The sequence below is a fragment of the Phodopus roborovskii genome, unplaced genomic scaffold (assembly GCF_943737965.1).
Source record: "Phodopus roborovskii unplaced genomic scaffold, PHOROB, whole genome shotgun sequence".
Classification (NCBI taxonomy): domain Eukaryota; kingdom Metazoa; phylum Chordata; class Mammalia; order Rodentia; family Cricetidae; genus Phodopus; species Phodopus roborovskii.
Genome location: NW_026126461.1, coordinates 1149747 through 1170031, shown reverse-complemented (window position 1 = coordinate 1170031; position 20285 = coordinate 1149747). Strand labels below are relative to the sequence as shown.

The following is a 20285-nucleotide window of genomic DNA, read 5'->3' as shown; positions in this document are numbered from 1 at the left end:
AGGAAAGGCCTTTGGAGGCAGGGTGTCTGGACAAAAGGCCAAGGTCTAGCCACAAGGTCTAAGACTCCTTCAGAAGTTTCTGGGTAAAGCCAACCCCAGCACCTGACCTTCCCCATACTTAGCACCGGCAGCTCAGGTCCTGGACCTTATAGCTGGACCCCAGCCAGCTTCAAGACACCGTTGCCTGAGTTTTTTGGGTACAGTCATGGAGCTGCTCCAAAAAGAGAGTGGGCTTGAGAAAGGACACTCAGTTGCTGTGGGGAAGAATGTGGGACCACATCAAGGAGGCCTTGGAAGGGGGTGTTTCACATGGGTTATGGATACACAGGCCTGGGAGGACAGGAAGGGTTAGGAAGGAGAATTTTCAAGTTGGTCCTCCCCATATGTGTATGGCTTAACCCTTTTGAAATAAGGAGATTCTCAGATATTTATTAAGATAAAACATTGTTCCAGAGGCTGGGAAGATGGCTCAGTTGGTAAAGTATTTGCTGTGCGAGCGTGAGAACCCGAGTTTAGTCCTTAGATGCTGGGTGTGGTGGTGAACTTGGTGCTGGGAGGCAGGTACAGGTGGATTCCTGGACCCCACTTAGTGAGTGTCTGTGCTGGGATCCAAGCAAGAACAGTGTGGTGGGGACTCAGGGAGGGCACGCCCCAAGGCCCAGTCTTGAGGACTGAAAATGCCACTTGGGAATGTTCCAGAAAGCCAGAAGGATGACTGACAATTGGCTAAGAGATGACAGAGGAAGGATGTTCCTGTCAGAAAGTGCTAAGGTCCTGAGGTGTAAGGGAGTGAGCTATGTTCTGGGAAATGAAACCTAATCTGAGTTCCACAGGGAAGAGATGGGAAAGACTCAGAGTGGAAAGGGCAGAGAAGGACATAGAAGTGACTATTTCTAGGCTGGGGAGTTGGAGCTGAGCCGGTAAAGTGCATGTCATGCACACATGAGGTCTGGTGCTTGTATTAAAACAAAAACAAAGCAAAACAAAAAAGCCGGGTGTGGTATCCATGCTTATAAAACTCATATCAGGGAGGTGGGGACAGGAAGATCCCCCAGCCTGATGGCCAGTCATCCTAGTCTTCTTGGTGAGCTCCAGGCCAATGAGAGACCTTGTCTCAAAATACAAGATAGGTGGTATCTGCGGAAGGGTACCTGCAGTTGGCCTCTGGTCTACACACACACACACACACACACACACACACACACAGAGACACACACACACCGGGAGGGGAGATGAGGGCTTCAAAGGATACATTACTGTGATTTAATCATGACAGGGGACTCAGGGTTCTGGGGCCTGGAGGCCAGTGGGGGAGCTACGGCAGCTGCCTAGACCAAAGGGAACAGAGTGAGGGTCAGGGCTTCACATAAGAGCTCATCTGGGGACCTAAACTAGACTGGGTACAGGGGATTCCAGGCTTCTTTGGTCTCTGTCTGCCACCCCGGCCACCAGGGAGTGATACTTCATTTCTCAAATTAGAAAGCCATGTCATAGCCAGGCATGGTAGTGTGCTCTGACGGTGATCCCAGCTACTTGGGAGGTTGAGACGGGAGGATCACTTGAGCCCAGGGGTTCCAGACCAGCTGGGGCAACGTAGTGAGACCCTGCTGCAATAATTAACTAACTAAATAATAAATGAAAGACACCTTAAAAGTACAGTTTGAGCTGTGAATTACTGGATGCGCTGAATTCTGGGGAGCCAGATGACCGGGCAGTGAAGATCAGGACTTTGAGAGGTGACAGACCAGCCAGGAGCTGGCACAGGAGCACATGGATGGTGGCTCTAGCTGCTCCCAGACCTCACTGTGGGCTGACAGCAACGGCATGAGTGGAGGCACAGGTCTGTGTGGTGGGTGCGGCACACACACCTGTGGCACCCCATCACCTGATGTAGGCATCCGTTTTCCCAAGGAGATCCATAGTTAGCAACGTGCAGCCATCTCTGAGAGCCGACCTTTCTACACCCCCCCCTCCTGCCACACCAGCCACTAGGGAGAGTCATTTCATTTCTCAAATTAAAAATCCATTTTGTGCCGTGAATAATGGATGGATGAGCCCAGGGAGGCCAGGCAGAGGGCAGGAAGCTGGTTGTGGCCTAGGAGACACCACAGAACAGCTGGGAGACCAGGGCACTGACTGGATGGCGTAGAGGCTGGGGTGTATCCCAGAGCTGACACAGTGCAGGGGCAGGGTCTGTCCCACATGGTATAGAGCTGGGACTGACCAAAGCTAGGTCTCAGATTGGCCGGTCTGGCTTCAGGCTATCACCGTCTTTTAGGGCAAGACAGAGTACCTTGGTGAGTGAATGCTCAGTAGCTGTCAGTCCTTAGTGTGAACACTGCTGTCCCAAGGAGCGCCAGAGATGGGGCTACTAGTGTTCCTCCCTAGAACCCAGACTCAGTGACACCCCATCAGCAGGGTCACTAGGATTTGCCCTTGGCTCATATGGAGGCAAATAACTGCTTCCAAATGCTTCTCTTCTGTCCTTGGCACCTCTTTGTGCCTTGTCTGGCTGCCTCCTCTCCCTGAATTGAGCTTCTAGAGTCTCACTCAGGGCCCTGCTGAACTCAGCTAGGCATGCCCGTGTCTGTCCTGAATCTTGCTCATCAGTTCTGGGATCACCTAGTAATTGAAGGAGGATCTCTGAGAACCCCAGAGATTGAGAGAACAAGCAACAGGAGTTCAGATCCCTGCTGTCCCCCTCACCTTCCTCTTCTGAAGATAGGTAGGAGAGAGAAGGTCTTGGGACCATTTCTGTGGACAGCCTGACCACAGAACATGTCAGGGTGGTGAGGGCCAAGTGGTTAAAGGACACAATTCTAAGCAAACTCCAGCTGACCCTGGTCCTACACTCAGGGCTCAGTGTGGAGAACAAGATGCTGAACAGAACAGGTAGACCGGGAGGCCCAAATAGCAGGGCTGGAAGACAGATGAAGGGATCAATGGTAGCTGAGTGTGGGAATGGTAACCAGATAAAGAGAGTCGGCAAGGGCCGACCCTGAGGAAAGCAGAGGAAGGGACTGAGGATCAGGGCCCCCATCCTCCTGTGGCCACAGTCAAAAGTCCCTGGGGGAGCATACTTGTCTCTGCACCTTCCTGTCGGAGTAGTCAGCTCCTTGAGACAATATCCATTTTTATATTTCTTGGAAATTTCATGGCATTCATTTCAGGGAAAATAAAAGCTGTCATTGCCGGAGAAATGATACCAATCAGGGCCTGAAAAGGCTGGAAAATTATCCTCCTGGAGATGGAATGTTGAGGGGAAAACGCAGATTAAAAACACAAAGAGCCACTCTGCCACCGCCCTGCCCTCCCCTCCCCCTCACGGAAACAAGGCATTTTGCATAATTCCATCTCCCCTCAGTAGAATTAATTGGACCTGAGAATGAGTGGTGCAGAGGAGGACCTTAGGATGGTCAGATCGAGAGCCATGTCTGAGAGTGGGACTTAAGAGATGGAGAGATGGGCAGACCGGACAGGCAGGGTAGTGGGAGTGGTGGCTACTGAAGGCTAGTGACTGGGTAGCTGGCTGAAGAACGGCCCCAGGGGAGGGTGACAGGATGGTGGGACCATTTCTACATTCCCACCTCATCATGGATTCCATTACATGGGTATACACCGATGTCTGAAACATTGCTTAGGCCAGGGACACAGGAAGAGATGGGTAAAGCAAGGCAGAAGCTCCTCGTTCTCTGTCACTCTGTCGCGTGTGTGCCTCACCCTGTGAATACAGTGGAGAGGCAAAGACGTTTCTGTCTCCTGGAAGGAGGGAGGTCCAACATTTAAAAAGCAAGTACAACTAGAAGCGGCGGAAAACTGGATAAATTCCGCATCATGTAAGCCCGTGAGGAGTAGTTCTGAGCGAAGTGGGGGTAAGATCCCTCCCTCTCCCTGCGGCCTACAGCACCCTTCTCTTGGCCCTTCTCCCTATGTAAGCCAGTGACTTCCTGGCAGTGATGGTAGGGAAAACTAATTGAGGAGGCCACGGCCTCAGCCTCTTCTTGCAGATTCCCCAGTAGAGCTAGGTGAAGGGGACTGCATCAACCAGAACCCGGGCAGGGCAGACAGGAGCACAAGTTAAAAGGACAAAGAAGTGTTGATGCTGAAGGCGCCTCGCTGAGTGCGGGGGGGGGGGTTGTGGGGGGAGCAAGATACAAGCTCTTCACCTACACCTCCCACAGCCCATTGGCGTCCTCCCTGGGCTGAGCTGCTGTGGGCTCTGTCCGCACGGTTTTGTCACTCCAGATCTGCCTCCAGACCTCCAGCTCCAGTCCCATTACCGCAGACTGTAGGTAGCTCCTAGCAGCGGCACCTCATCAGAAGGGAATGCGCTTCCTCTTCCCGGGACAGATCTGGACTCCGGAGTCCTGGAGCCTGAAGCCGGTGCACCACCTTCAGGAGCGTGTCTCGGCGGTCGTCATCCCCACCTCCGCGCTGCGGGAGCTGACAGGTAGCCCAGAGGGAGGAAGGGAGAAGGAGGGGTGCAGGGGGCGGGAGGAGGAGGGTGGAGCCGCCTGCGCGCCCCCTCCTTCGGGGCCGGCGGGCGGCGCGGCGCGGCGGCAGAGGAGGCGGCGGGCTCAACGGAGCGGCAGCCAGCCCAGCTCCGCTCCGGCTGAGGCCGGGATTTGCTCGGGACTCTTCGGTTCTCGCCCGGCCCAGATGCGCACCTGCCGGGTAAGTGTCGCTGGGTCCACTGCCGCCGAGGCCAACCATCGCGGCCACCTCTGGGGCCACCGCGGCCGCTGCTCCGAGCTTCTTGGCTTTGTCTGTGTCCTCCCGGCTCTGGCTCCAGCTGCGGCTGCGGCTGCGACTCTAGGACTCGGCTCTTAAGCACTACGCGACACAGGAGTCTCCGAGCTCAGGGCTGGCATAGCAAAAGGGGTGAAACTTCGCCTAACTTTGGGTTCTGGGGAGAACCTGTTGACGCCAGGAATGGCTTGGGGCTGCGATAGGTGGCAAAAGATGAAACCAATCTCTGGTCAGGGCCGTCGGGGGTGGGGGGAGATGGAGGCTGGAGGAGACTGCTGCTTGGGGAAGGGGCTGATGGGCTTTGGGGCTACTGAAGAGAAACAGCCAGAAGCTGGCTTGGGAGTGGTCCTGCAGACTTCCCCAAGGACAAAGTTTAGGTGTCTGATCGCTTTTTAGTGCAGCGAGCTGAAGGAGGCTTCAGGGTCCGCATAGAGGCGCCCCTAACCACACCTCCTTTCTCTGGCTTCTGCTTTCCCCCTCCCCCATCTGGCCTTGGCTGGAGCAGATGATGGGCTAGAAAGGCGAAGGCAAGGGAAACAGGTTGCCAGTGAAGCCCCACTTTGTGCTCGGTGTTCTTTTGCTTTGTGCTAAGGCATTCCCAACTCTGCGATGGAGACGTGGGGAGGCAGGTTAAAAGACTCTATTCCTGTAAGAGCTGGTGGCTACTGAGCCCTCCTCTTTCCTTCTTCCTTGGGTGGTAAAGTGAAGCCAGCCAGGCACAGGCTTTGGTTGTGGATCACAGGTGGCCTCCATCTTCTTAAACTAACCTGCATCCGTTGTTCCTGTCCTGGCCCCCCTCGCTTTCTAGGGCCTCTCTGAGCCTGCTAATGTTCCCTCCCTACAGCTGTGACCATGTGGGAGCCGACCAGAAAGCCGGTAGCCTGAAGCAGCCTATAACCAACCCAACAAGGCGTGTGCGGGCACAGCCTCGGCACCATGGAGGCCCCTTATTCCATGACAGCACACTACGATGAGTTCCAGGAAGTCAAGTACGTAAGCCGGTGTGGCACCGGGGGCGCCCGAGGGACCTCGCTGCCCCCAGGCTTCCCGAGGGGTGCAGGGCGCAGCGCTAGCGGGACCCGGGCCGGGCTGCCGCGTTGGAATCGACGCGAGGTGTGCCTGCTGTCGGGGCTGGTGTTCGCCGCCGGCCTCTGCGCCATCCTGGCGGCCATGCTGGCGCTCAAGTACCTGGGCCCCGGAGCGGCGGGCGGTGGCGGAGCCTGTCCTGAGGGCTGCCCCGAGCGCAAGGCCTTCGCGCGCGCCGCCCGCTTCCTGTCTGCCAACTTGGACGCCAGCATCGACCCGTGCCAGGACTTCTACTCGTTCGCGTGCGGGGGCTGGCTGCGGCGCCACGCCATCCCCGACGACAAGCTCACCTACGGCACGATCGCGGCCATCGGCGAGCAGAACGAGGAGCGTCTGCGGCGCCTGCTGGCGAGACCTGCGGGAGGCCCCGGCGGCGCTGCGCAGCGCAAGGTGCGCGCCTTCTTCCGCTCGTGCCTCGACATGCGCGAGATCGAGAGGCTCGGGCCGCGGCCCATGCTCGAGGTCATCGAGGACTGCGGTGGCTGGGACCTGGGTGGCACGGCCGATCACCCGGGGGCGGCTCGCTGGGACCTCAACCGACTGCTGTACAAGGCGCAAGGCGTGTACAGCGCGGCCGCGCTCTTCTCGCTCACAGTCAGCCTGGACGACAGGAACTCCTCGCGCTACGTCATCCGTGTGAGTGTGTCACCCCCCCACCCCACCACCGCAAACCCTGCACCCCGCATGAGACCTGGGACCCTCGTTGCCGCTTGCCCGAAGCTCAATCCCGCGCTGGAGATGCGGCTTCGGACTGCGAGGGGCGCGGGGAGGAGTGGAGCGCGCACCGGCAGAGCGCGGGAGGAGGGCGCAAGTAATTTCCCTGGAGTAATTGCGGTGTTTAGCTGAGCCGCGGGAGCCGCAATTCCCAGCCCTAAGGCAGGCGGGGTTCGGGGAGTGGGGGACCGTGGGCTACCTCCCTGAAAGGCTGGGGTTGGCCAGGAATTCCAGAAGCACCAACTCCCAATACTGCGCCCCATGGTGTCCCTACGGGTGGGAAAGTGAAGGCTGGTTGGGAAAGTAGTGAAGGGTGGGCTCTCCAAGGTGTCTTCAGACTAGACTAACAGTGATGGGGTTTGGCTAGCGTCTCTGGATGGAGGGAGGGGCTGGGTTTCATGCTCCTGGGGCTTGTGGCAATGGATCTGTTTGGCCCGCCTTCTCTTTTGTGGCAGTTGGGTGAGAACGATGGAAAACTGGCCATTCACTTCTGATCTGGAGTCCCTGTTTCTCTCCTCAGATTGACCAAGACGGGCTCACCTTGCCAGAGAGAACCCTGTATCTAGCTCAAGATGAGGAGAGTGAGAAGGTGCCTGGGCATGGCGTGGGGTGGCGCTTCCTTCCGCAAAGGAAGGGGCTCCAGGGGAAGGTGTCTCCCTCCTGCTAACTGAGGAGCTCCTTCCTGGTGTAGATTCTGGCAGCATACAGGGTGTTCATGGAGCGTCTTCTCAGACTGTTGGGGGCGGATTCTGTGGAACAGAAGGCTCAAGAGATCCTTCAGCTGGAACAGAGGCTGGCCAATGTGAGTGGGAGGGGCTGGAGCTCCTGGGGATGGGACATGGGCAGGAAGCATATGTCGGGTCTCTCTGGTCTCCACTCCAGATCTCTGTGTCAGAATATGATGATCTCCGTCGAGATGTCAGCTCCATGTACAACAAAGTGACTCTGGGACAGCTACAGAAGATCACCCCCCACGTGAGTGTTCCCAGACCTGGTAGATGGGTGATGCTGGGGGCTGGGATAGCAGGTCACCTTCTTTAGGTTTGTCCGAGGTCATCCATGACCCCTTCCTCCCATGTCCACGTGCCTTGGTTGCCTCTCTTTGACCCCTTTGCTGTCTCTTGCTTCCCTGCCCTTGGCCCATAGTTGCAGTGGAAGTGGCTGCTGGACCAAATCTTCCAGGAGGACTTCTCTGAGGATGAGGAGGTGGTGCTGCTAGCTACAGACTACATGCAGCAGGTGTCACAGCTCATCCGCACCACACCCCGCAGGTGAGGCTGCAGATCCCCCACTCCTGTGTTCTTGGCTCCTTGCCTTAGCATCCCCTGCCCCCAGCAACCTAGAGCTGTGCACTGGCGACCTTTGTAAACCACACTTCAGGAGGCAGGTGGGAGCTCTGGGATGGCAATCAGTTCCTGGGGTCATATGCTGGTGCCCACTCCTCCCCTGTGGAAGGCTGAATAGACTGGGATTCCCTTCAGTGATCCTCACCTCCTGGGATGTTGAGGCAGAGAGTTTGGACGTCACTAAGGGATATGTAGCTAAAGATCCTTGGGGAAAATCCATGCACATCCATGGAAGGAAGAGAAGGCCATCTAGGCAACCATCTCTGAGTGCTCGATGACCCATACAAAAGCTGGAAATGATGCTGGCCCATCAGGGTTAGGCTTAGGGGCTCTTGTTATTAACAAGGTCACATTCTGCATCGTGGCTGGGGTTGGGAACATTTCAAAACCGATTTCTGCATATCCAAATTGACCTCCTTCCCCTTCTTAGTGGGCAGGGTGGGTACTGGGTCCTATCCTAGCAAGGGAGCACAGGCAGGTAGGACTGCGTGACCTACCCTGCATGTCTGCCTGGACAATCCCCTGCTTTACCTGGCCTCCAGGATCCTACACAACTACCTAGTGTGGCGTGTGGTGGTGGTTCTGAGTGAGCACCTGTCCCCACCATTCCGTGAGGCACTGCACGAGCTGGCCAGAGAGATGGAGGGCAGTGACAAACCCCAGGAGTTGGCCCGAGTCTGCCTGGGCCAGGCCAACCGCCACTTTGGCATGGCTCTTGGTGCCCTCTTTGTACACGAGCACTTCTCGGCTGCCAGTAAAGCCAAGGTCAGGCTGCCCTGGGTCTAGGGTGGGGGTGCAAGAGCTCTGTGTGGACAATGGAAGCCCCCATACATCCCCTTGTGGCTCAGGGCATAGGTCGGGCATAGGCCTTAGCTGTCCCTGAGGATCTAAGATGCTCCTCCCTGGGCCTCTCCTCCCCTAGGATGCTTGTATGCAGTCAGCTGCATGTGGCTTGCTCTGCGTTTCCCCTGAGGGTCCTTCTTAGCCATGCCCAGGAGACATGACCTTAGGACTGTATAGAATTGTGCTGGGATGGCTCCCTCTCCAGCCTGGGAGCTTGCTCTCATGCTGTTGAGTGTAGGGCCTTACTTTCTATATCTCTCCTTGGTGCACAGCATGGTGTCCTCTACTGAAGAAGTTGTATTAGATGATAGGAATACCTTTGGTGCCAGGGGCTGGGGTCAGGTCTAAAGCTTCCTCAGTTGACTCTGGATCCCTGATGTCTGACCCTCAGGTACAGCAGCTAGTGGAAGATATCAAGTACATCTTGGGCCAGCGCCTGGAGGAGCTGGACTGGATGGATGCCCAGACCAAGGCAGCTGCTCGGGCCAAGGTGAGATAGGGTCTGAGTCCCAGTTGTTGGCTCCACAAATATTATTTGAGTGCCTACTGGGTGTCAGGCACTGGGAATAAGAAGAGGAAAGAGCCAGGAGGTGGTGGTGCATTTAGGAGGCAGAAGCTTGAAGCCAGCCTGGTCTGCAGAGGGAGTTCCAGGACAGCTAGGTTGTTACATAGAGAAACCCTGTCTCGAAAAACCAGAAAAAGGAAAAAAAAAAAAAAAAAAAAAAAAAAGAGGGAGGAAAGAGGCAAAGACACCTTTATGGCATTGACTGGTCTGCTCTCTCCTACCTTGATCCTAGGCCCAGGCTAGTCTGAAGCTCTTTAGTTTTTGTGTTTTATTTTTATTTATTTATTTATTTTTATTTTCCCATGAGAGGCTGTCTCCTGAGCCCCGGGTCTCCTGCTCTGTTTCTCACTGCAGCTCCAGTACATGATGGTCATGGTTGGCTACCCAGACTTCCTGCTGAAACCTGAGGCTGTAGACAAAGAATATGAGGTAGGCAGGGTTTCATTGCCTCCAGGCCCCAGGGAAGCCCATCACCAGACTTGGAGGAGGAATCATGGTTCCTCAATGAATGGCCTGGCCCTTCCCCAGCTTGTGGCTGAGCACTGCCCATCTCCATGCAGTTTGAGGTCCATGAGAAGACCTACTTCAAGAACATCCTGAACAGCATCCGATTCAGTATCCAGTTGTCTGTCAAGAAGATTCGACAGGAAGTGGACAAATCCACGTGGGTGCCTGGCCCTGGGCTAGGGGTCAAGGAGGGCCAAGAGGGAAGTGAGAGTATGCTGACAGGCTGGGTACATGGGTCTGTGTAGAACACAGGAGAATAAGGTGATGGCCAGGGGAGGATGCACTGTTAGAAGCTAGCTGTGCTATCAGGACCACCTTGAAGGAAGCTAGGATATAAGGATCTTAGGGGAAGAAGTGTGTACCCTCCAGGTGACTCTGGTCTCCTTGCATAGGTGGCTGCTCCCTCCACAGGCCCTGAATGCCTACTATCTACCCAACAAGAACCAAATGGGTAAGGAGATGTGTCCTGACCCTCCCCCAGTGGGCCTGGAAGTGAATGTGTTTCCCACTAACCATACCTTCCTTTTAGTTTTCCCAGCTGGCATCCTGCAGCCCACCCTGTATGATCCTGACTTCCCACAGTAAGTAGGAAACTTAAAGAGTACAACTAGGTCCACCATCCCTGTCTACAGGTAGGAGGTTGCAGGATGGGGGAGAACTGAGCAATTTCAGCTACACACCGTGGGTTCCCATAGTCCCATTTCATTTCATCTGTTGTTATTTAGAAGAAACTGTAAGCAATACCTTTCTGATTATACCCTTGTTCTAGTTTGATCACTGTTGTTGCAATAAAGTAACCTGACCAGAGGCAACCTGGGGAGGAAAAGGGTTATTTACCTTACACTTCTAGGTCGCAGTCCATTATTGAGGGAATCCGGGCAAGAACCCGTGGAGGAATGCTGCTTGCTCACTCTCTAGCTTGCTGTCCGGCTCATGCTCAGCCTACTCTCTTATACAGCCTGGGCCCACCTGCCTAGGGATGGTGACGCCCACAGTGGACCGGGTTCTCCCACATCAGTCATCAATCCAGTCTCTCAAAGACATGGCCAGACGCCAATCTGAGCTGGGCAATCCCTTACTAAGACTAGCTCAGATGATTCTGGGCTGTGGCAGGCTTACAGCCAAAGCTAACTAGCATACCCCTTACCCAGAAAGTGGAGGGACACAGAGACGAGGAAGGAGGCCTAGCCCTCCAGTGAATTCCTCCGTTTCCTTGCTGCTTTTTTTTTTTTAAACTCACAGCCTCTATCATCTTTGTAAGATGTTATTTCCCAAAACACAGCTAGCCATGTGTCACTGGTTCCTTTCATGGGGCCTGTGAGGGAGCTGAGGGACACATGCCGGGACCTTGGAGATGCTTAGAGCTCTGGACACCTGCGGGGGCAGTAGGGGGTGGGCAGCAATATGGGGCTCTCAGAGAGAAGGTGAGGGCTAGGGCCTGACCTGCTGCCTTGATCCCAGGTCTCTGAACTACGGGGGCATTGGCACAATCATTGGACATGAGCTGACCCATGGCTACGATGACTGGGGTAAGGCCAGAGTGGGAGAGACCCAGGGGATGAGCTGCGGTTGGCTGGTGGAGAGGAGGGGCTTAGTGCCCAGCCTGGCCTCAGGGTGAGGCGCATTCTTGGCATGCTGGCTGGCATGCCCATCCACTGCCCACAGGGGGCCAGTATGACCGCTCAGGAAACCTGTTGCACTGGTGGACAGAGGCTTCCTACAGCCGCTTTCTGCACAAGGCCGAGTGCATTATTCGCCTCTATGACAACTTCACCGTCTACAACCAGCGGGTGAGACCTTCCCACCTTATCATTAATGCCCCTTTGTCTGGCCACAGACTGGAAGCATGCATGCTCGTGTATGTGTACGTGTACGTGTACGCATATATCCACACATGCTCCAGATTCCCATGTACACCAACAGCCACATAGTTCACGAAGAAGACTCGCATGGTGCATGTGGAGGGGTGAGGGCAGGAAAAGGCTTTCCAGAGTTCCCTGGGAAACGGGGAGGGCAGGAGCTCAGGGCAGTGGCCTCTGTGGGGGCCTGCAGGCCCCGTACAGCCTCTTTCTCTTCCTTTCTGGCAGGTGAATGGGAAGCACACACTTGGTGAGAACATCGCAGACATGGGAGGCCTCAAGCTGGCCTACTACGTGAGCCACCCAGCCTACTCTGTCTCTGCTGGCGGATGGGTGGAGGTGGATGAGAAGCCCAGACTGGGGACACAGTTCCTCCCTTCTCATCCTGCCGGCGCTCTGGCCCCAGCTGGGGACCTTTGGGGGCAGCACCTCCACTGGGAGAGCAGAGAGGACCGCCTGGAGGGGGTGGCACAGTTCTGGGATCAACATGCCAAAGCGGGAAGGTGGACGGGCAGGGAACACAGCAGAATGGGTGGTAGCACGGGGCTGGTGTGGGAGGGGCTAGTCTCCTCCTGGGAGGATGGCCCGGTGGAGGATGGAGAATGGGCCTGTGCAGCCTAGGTGCTCACAGCAGCTCTCTGCACCCCCAGGCCTATCAGAAGTGGGTCCGGGAGCATGGTCCAGAGCACCCGCTGCACCGGCTCAAGTACACGCATAACCAGCTTTTCTTCATTGCCTTTGCCCAGGTGGGCTGCATGGAGACCTGATAGGGGTTGGGCAGGGCTGGGTAGGGAACACGGTGTCCAGGCTCAGTCTCAACCTTGCTCAGGCCTCAAATGATCATTCCCAAGGCCCAGCCTATCTCCCATGGCCCAAGGCTCCTGCTGGGGCCTAAGTGTGGGAGAAGGGGCAGGGAGTAAGCAGCAGACGCCAGGTTGCATTTCTTCCTCTCCTCCCCTCTATCTGCTGCGGCCCAGAATTGGTGCATCAAGCGACGGTCGCAGTCCATCTACCTGCAGGTGCTGACAGACAAGCATGCACCCGAGCATTACCGGTATGCCCATCCGCCTTCCTGGGCAGCCCCCTCCTTGTGTCTGCATGGGGGCAGAGGGGACAAGAAGGGACATGGGTCAACCCAGACAAAGTGTTAGGGTGGCTCGTGAAGCCCACGCCGCTGGGGTCTCTCCCCCATCCTAGGGTCCTGGGCAGCGTGTCCCAGTTTGAGGAGTTCGGCCGGGCCTTCCACTGCCCCAAGGACTCTCCCATGAACCCTGTCCACAAATGCTCTGTGTGGTGAGCCTGGCTGTCTGTCTGTCTACCTGCACGCCCCTACTGCCCTGCACGGATCACCTCCGCCAGCTGCTGGGGCAGCATGAGCCCCATGCTGCCCTGCTCCAGGTTCCATGCCTTCCAACCTTTATGCGACTGTCTTCCCATCCCCTTCAGGCCTTTGCTCCAGCGAGGGCCTGGAATAGGGGTAAGGCTGGGTTCCGGGGGCACTCGAGGAGGGGATAGGAGGCCCCCACACCTGGCTCTAGGCAGCTGGACCCCAGCTGGGGCTGGACTGTACAGGTGCCACTGATGTGTTCTTGCTGATAAGTCTGGTCAATAAAGCTGCTGTGCTATCTCTATCACCTTGGCCTCCAGACTAAGCAGAAATGGAGGGTCCTCTGGCTGGGAAGCTCAGGCTGTAGCACATCTAGATACCCTGTTTCACCTCTCTACTAACTACTGCTCCTCTCTGCTCCCCACAGCCATGAGGGAGTTTCCTTCAAGGGCACCCCAAGCCCAGCCCTGTGGCCTGCTGACCTGCCTTTGATTTTGGGGATGATACAGGGATTTGCTGGCAATGGAAAGCCGGTGTTTCTTCCAGTGTGTCAGCTTCTTGCCTAGGAAGGTGGGGCCCCAGGTCCCATCGACTTGAGGCCAGCCTCCATAGCATCTGGCCGTCTGGAGCTTGGAGTGGGGGCTCCTATGTGAGCTAAGGAGTGGTAGGTAATTAGCTGGGGAGCTCCAGGCATAACCAGTGGTGGTTATAGAAAGTACCTTCTGGGCTGGTCATGGCTACCTACTGGTGCTATCCAGTCATGGAGAGCTGTGCTGGGCAGCCTGAGAGACCCCGTGTCTACAAGGAAGGAGGTCAGTGGCCATCTGCCTTCCCCCAGGTCTGATTCTTTTCTTCAATGGCTCCCATCTCCATGTCACCACAAGGGTCCATCTTTTGCCAGCCCAGCACACTACTGGCATGCTCAGAGACTGTTTGACCAGTGTCCCCAGCCTCAAGTGACATTTTAAAAGTCCCAACTATCTGAGTTTGGTGTACGATAGTGTGTCCTGATGAGGGGCAGACTCTGAGGAGGAAGCCCCAGAGTGGCCAGTATAGTCTGCGATGGTCACACAGGATTCCAGGGCATTGGAAAAAACTGCAGAGGGTACACTGCTCAGTCTCAGGCACAGAGTCCAGCTCAGAACTGCTAGCCAGGGACACTTTCATGACACTCCTTGGAGGTGTGTTCCATGCAGGAGTGGTTTCTCCTCATGCAGGGCTGGGTACATATATAGCATGTGCCTTAGGTAGCTTAGGTAGAAGGACACTTCTTGCGCCTTGACCTATGAGATATTTTGGGGTTCTGATGTGTGGTACCCCTCATGTCCTAGGCTTGCCCCACCCTTCTGGACTGGATCTAGATAGAATCGGAGCTCCAGACCCAGCCTCCATGTCTCTGCCAAGATTCCCCAGCTCTATCCAAGTCCACTCCTTTCTGCCTCTGCAGGTGAAGTCAAGGGAGGCCTCAGGGCTAGAAGCCAAGTTCCCCAACTCCAACCACACCCTGCTGAGGACGTCAGTGGGTGCTGGGAGAGGATAATTTCCTGGGTTAGAGACTGTTCCTGAGCAGGTAGCCCAAGACCCAATGCCATTGTGTGTCACCCACTAGTTCCCAGACAGCTGTTGCAGAGAGACCCATAAGCACCTTCACTGCAACCCACAGAGATGGATGGATGCATCAACAGCTCTCCTGCTGGCTTCTGAGTCCTCTTGCATTCAGACACCCAGACTCTGTCTTCTCGTCACCTTCAGCACAGGGTGTGGCCATTCTCTGGCCAGCCAGGCCCCGAGCTGGGAATTGATTAGATCTCCTGCGGTGGAGGAGAGCACATAAGCCCAGAACAACACTGACCACCCCCACCCCCACCCCGACTTAGATTCCATTCTGTTTGGTGAAGAGACATCAGTGCGGCTCTGAGAAACCTTCGAGGCCATAGTGACAGGCGTCTAGAAGCCCAGAAGGGTGGTGATAGGACTGGCTCCACAGCAGGCATACTCCACACAACACCCTGGAGTGACAAATGCAACCTTCCACTAAGCGTTGGTAGCAGGGAAAGGAGCTGGGCCGTTCTAAGTGCGGGTCAGCGCCCATGCATCCACCCATGCCCAAGCACCCAGACCCTCCTTACTTCCCCCCGGCAATATGTTCCGAAATCAGCTGCCTGGCCCTTCTAGGCCGAATCTGATTCCACCACCCATCATTGTGACTGGCCCTCGAGCCCAGGGGTTACTGCTGTGTGACCTTGAGGAGATAGATGCCTTCTCTGGGCTTTTAGCAGCATATGGTGAGGAGCTCCCCTAACGCTAGCTCACTGCCATGTGTGATGGTGGACACACACACGGGCTGTCCCCCTTCCCTTTCCTATGCTGTTTCTCCAGAACACCCCACCTCAGCCCCATCATGGCTGCCCGGCGTGGTCCATGAGTGTGAGTCCAACTCTTGGATTCTCAAGGCCAGGGATAATGGGGGTGCTCCTCAGCTTGTGTGTGGGTATTCATCTGGACAAGAAGGGAGGATTTAAAGCTCCCTAGAAAGACACTCTTTCCCACAGTTCCCCTGGGGCAGACAGGACTTTTCCTGTCTCCTCCTTCTCTTCTGTCCTCTCTCTGTCTCTGTGTCTCTTCACCTCTGTTCTCTTTCCATCCCCCTCCCTTCCCTGTCTAATAAAACTCCACACACACACACACACACACACAGAGAGAGAGAGAGAGAGAGAGAGAGAGAGAGATCTGGAAGGGACATCCTGAAGATAAGTGATCTATCTCCAGCTTGGTGACCTTAGGGGATGTGTGACAACCTGAAGGGCCGCTGGGTACCTACCCCTGAGGCCCAGGCTGCTCTAAATGTTCAGTGGGGCCCAGATTTCGGTCTCTGTGTCCCTGTGTTTGACCTTCTGAACTGATCCAAACGTCTAGCACCCTGAAGTGTGCTCCAGCGCCAGCGACCCAGGGTGCCATATTTTTAAAATGGCTAAAACCTTATTCCAAATATATTGGAAGTGAGGGGCTGCCACATAAAGATCCCTCTGGGATGGGCCCTAGGGGGCGTGGTCAGCCCCATCTTCTCCCCACCCCCCACGCCGGGCAGCTCTCTAGTGCTTCAGTCTCTAGTGTAGTACTCATACAAGATCGGGGACAGTCCCAGACCTGCAGAAGGGATAAATCTTGGGGTGCTGAAGGGGGTGCACAGAAGGGCCATGCGGCTGTTGAGGTGTTCTGCCTCTCTCCTCCTCTACGTTCTGGGTTCCCCACCCTCCAAAGCTGGCTTTAGACCCCCACTTTTCTTTACACCAGCACCACATAAAGACCACTGGCGGTAAGACAGACCCATAATCCCAGCACTTGGGAAGTAGAGGCAGGGGGTCAGGAATTAGCGGTTATCCCTAAACACATAGTGAGCTCCAAGGCCAGCGTGGGCTCCATGAGACCTAGTTTCAGAAAAAGAAGGGCTGTAGCGGATAGTTCTCCCTGGTTAGCAGAACATTTGCTTCATGAATGTGAGGGCCTGAGTTTGGATCTCCTGAATCGAGGTAGAAGCTGGGTGAGGTAACATTCCTAGCACCCCACTGTTGAGAAGGAAGGTGGTGTGGGACAGATCCCTGGAAGTCTGCAGGCGGTGAAGTACCAGGCCAATGAGAGGGCCATCTCAAATAAAAACTGGATGCCACCCCAGTTTGTCCTCTGACCTCCACTTATGTGCTGTGCATATATGCATGCCTCCCACACATGTACCCCACTCATGAATGTGTATGCACAGAGAGATGGGGGGGCCAAAGAGAGACAGAAACACACACACACACACACACACACACACACAGAGGGGGCGGGAAGAGAGATCTCAATTTTCTCCTTTTCCTGCTGGCTCTGGATTGTCTAGAAGCTGAACGAACACTCCCTCCCACCCCGCCGTCCTTTGGTGCCACCCCGTGCCAGGGCAGGGCAAGGCAGGGCAGAACTGTGCTCGGACTTCAGAGCCCAGCTTTCCTTTTCTTCCCATGGCCTCTGTACCAGTGAGAGATGTATTTGTACAGACAAGAATTCCTTCTCTCCCACCCCTTGAAAGAGGAGAGTTTCTGTCTGAATTAACATCTTCCCTTTGCCTCCTTCCATAGCAAAGGGTCACAGGCACTTCCATTACCTCTAAACCCACAGGGACTGTGAAGGGGCTTCTTGTGAAGCCGGCACCCTGTGGGCTTTGGAATCAGTAGCCTGCTGTCCAGGATTAGGTCACTGAACAGCAATTGATCTGCAGGGGGTGGTCCTTGGGAGAATTCATGGAGAAAAAAAAATCCATCCTTAATCATGCTATTTATAATTCCTTCATATGCTTCAAGAAGGTTTCAGGACAATGGGAAACTAAGCCCATCCTCCCCAGGGAGGTCCTCGCTTTATAAGCTCACTTGTCATTGTGTTTTGAAGTCCATGGATTTGGACGCGTGTAACTGACCGAGAGACCTTGGCAGCCTTGCAGAGGAGTGCTCATTTCCTCCCTGCCCCATCTACCGCACAGTATTGGGGCCTGCCTGGAGTACCATTGGAACTGGGGAGTGTGGATCCCTTCCCCCTTGAGAGATGGCTGTCTTGACCCCACCTGGCCTTTCCCACAGTCCTCATGAAGAGTTGGAGTCACACTCTGGGGTCCTTGTTCCCCCTTGCCCTGATAACATAATTTCCTTCTCTGTCTAAGGCAAACCATAGTCCCCTCCCTCCCTTACACCACTCCCTACCAAATACCCTCCTCCTTTTTCCGTTAGTCATGTGACATGAGTTGTGGCTCATTTGGATCCTGGGGGGGGTCTCCTGAGGTGAAGACCCTCAGCCTTTGTTTACTTGCAATCTGCCTTTGAGGTGTCTTCCTATATGCTCCATTGGTTAAATCCCCTATGCGCTGTTATACACTGTGCATCATAGCTGTGTGTTGGTGGAGTAACTGTGAACATAGCTGTTGTTTCCACTCTCCCTCATTTTGCCACATATTACCAGCTCAAGTCACATTCCTACCAGACAGTGTGTTCAGGTATAGCACAAATAAATCCCCGGTGGGTCACAGAAGATACTCTTCCTCCTCACTGCCCTTCCTACCACAGTAATCAGTATAAAGTTCAAGGTGCCTAGAGTGATGCATGGGGCGTTGGGTTCATTCCCAAGCCGGCCAGAGTCCAGCATGAGCTCATCTGGTGGAACGTAGAGCAGGCGCCCGGCTTCCTCGACCTCAGCTGCTGCCTGGATGCAGGAGCCTCTGGCAGCCGCTCACAGCTGATTCATTGGGCCGGCAGGCAGCTCAAATCCCCAAGCTGCTGTCACACGGTGCTGTAAAGGCGCATCTCTCCTTGTCTATACTTTGCATAAATAAGGAAAAATTCTCCCATCTTCCCGTGGGACCAAACAGTCGCAGGGGCCGCTGTCAGGGGCTTGCGAGGTGATGTCTGAAGGAGGCTCTTTGGGGAGCATTTTCCTTTTACCTGAGGAGCCCTGGCTTTGTTAAAGAGGATCTGAGATGCCATGCTAGCCCATGGTGAGAATCTGTAAATCTGCTGTTAGAAAGGGCCAGAATACAGCATCAGGGGCTGGCGGTCCTTTGTTAAGGTTAGTTGGGGGTCTCACTATTGTGGCAGGAGAAGGCCATTTCTTCCTTGAAAGGCAGTGTCAGGATCCTTCCCGTTTTGGTTCCCTGGCATCATGCCCAATGCTTGTGCGCTAACATCCCCAGTGGACAAGGTTACATGAAGGGGAGCTTCTAGCTACTTGCCGGTGCTGCAGGCTGCTGTGTGTGCTGCTGGCAAACATGGAAACTTGGAACAGCAGAAGTAAATAGGCCCTGGGGCCACCTTCGATCGGGGGTATGATTGGAAACCCCATGCTGCTTTGTAGGCTTCTGGAAGGTCAGAGGCTGGATCATGAGCAGGCTTCCTCAAGGGGCCATATCTTGTCACGCAAATGCTAACCAGTAGAGGCACCTGTTTCTAGGACCAGTGTCAGATGCAACATCAGCAGCAAGGGCAAGAGGAGGGCATACCTGGCACCTGCCTGAATCCTCCCAAGTGGCTAAGGCAGCTGTGCCAGCTGTCAGTGTTCGGAAGGGGTCTGTGAGCAGGGGGCAGGCAGTGAGAGTCTGTGGTGCCCTCTGGCCCTGGCTGGGGCGAATCCATGCCTGGACAAGGTGGCCACATCAGGAGGTGTTATCCTGCCCAGGGTCCTGCGCATCTGGCCCTTGGGAATTTGGCTAGAGGGTACCAGGCCCTCATTAGTGCCTACTTTGTGCTCTTGAGGACCTACCATGTGCCAGAGTACCTTCAGAAATGCTTCTGTCACATGCTTTTCCACAACCCCGTATAGTGGACAACCCAGGGCAGGAATAGCCACTCTTCGTAAGCAATGTCAAACTGCAGGCTGGGGATGCAGCTCAGTCAGTGGAAAGTTTGCCTTGGACACATAAGGTTCTAGGTTTGATCCCCAGTTCTGCATAAACCCAGCATGGTGCTGTATGCCCGAGGGTTCAGGGATTCTGGGCTGTGAGTCTCTGTCCAAAAACAACTTAGCTAAACAATAAACAATGTGGGCTGGGAAGATGGCTTAGTCAATAAAGTGTTTACTTTTCAAACAGGAGGAGCTGAATTGGATTCCCAGAACCCATGTAAAAATCAGGCACATTGGTGCACAGGTGTAATGCCAGCTCTGGGGAGGTAGAACCGGGAGGACCCCTGGGGGTCACTGGCTGGCCAGTCTAGTCTATTCAGTGAGCTATGGATTCAGTAGGAGACCCTGTCTCTAAAGCAAACAAACAAACAAACAAACAGAAAACCAAAGTGACTGGCTCCTGAGAATAATATCTAAAATGCTTTCCTGGTCTCCATGCATGTGCATGCACGCGCGCGCACACACACACACACACACACACACACACACACACACACAGCTCCATACTGGCACCTTCACCTCTCACCTGGGCACCCACCTAGCAGAAGTCACAGGGTTCCCAGAGGAGAACAACAGGGTTGCTGCAAACCAGGGCTGACCCTGTCTCTCCCCAACCCATCCACTCACTTTGTGTGTATTTCAGTGTATTCAAGTTTAGTGTGTCTACCTAAGTGGATTTATGGATTATAACATCCAGCTTTGACCAAACTTATCCTTCAGGGTAGCTGAGTGACTTACAAGATTCCTGCCAAGAAACCACAAATGATGCTGTGGCTCCAGAGAGACGTGGCTGGCTGATGAGTCCCACGCGTGCCCATCATCACCATGTCACAGAGGTGGGAAGAATGCAGGACAGACATTATGGAACTCTT

At 55.0% G+C, this 20285-nt stretch overlaps 1 protein-coding gene across 1 annotated transcript; it reads left to right on the top strand.

The window, feature by feature from the left end:
* The first annotated feature begins 5603 nt into the window (after nt 1-5603).
* Ecel1 (endothelin converting enzyme like 1) lies at nt 5604-13172 on the top strand. The gene is made up of 17 exons (XM_051190720.1): nt 5604-6471; nt 7070-7138; nt 7241-7351; nt 7432-7524; nt 7696-7820; nt 8438-8660; nt 9130-9228; nt 9658-9732; nt 9864-9967; nt 10203-10261; nt 10340-10391; nt 11272-11339; nt 11476-11600; nt 11898-11963; nt 12320-12415; nt 12647-12723; nt 12867-13172. Exons 1-17 carry the CDS (start codon nt 5686-5688, stop codon nt 12964-12966), a joined length of 2328 nt encoding a protein of 775 aa, XP_051046677.1. The 5' UTR covers nt 5604-5685; the 3' UTR covers nt 12967-13172.
* The last annotated feature ends 7113 nt before the right edge of the window (nt 13173-20285 follow it).

Excerpts from the sequence above, each read along its gene's own strand:
- Ecel1 (XM_051190720.1), top strand. The coding sequence starts at position 5,686 with ATGGAGGCCCCTTATTCCATGACAGCACACTACGATGAGTTCCAGGAA. Across the intron at positions 7,352-7,431 it reads TGGAACAGAGGCTGGCCAAT|ATCTCTGTGTCAGAATATGA; the intron begins GTGAGTGGGAGG and ends TCTCCACTCCAG. Across the intron at positions 12,724-12,866 it reads CATGCACCCGAGCATTACCG|GGTCCTGGGCAGCGTGTCCC; the intron begins GTATGCCCATCC and ends CCCCCATCCTAG.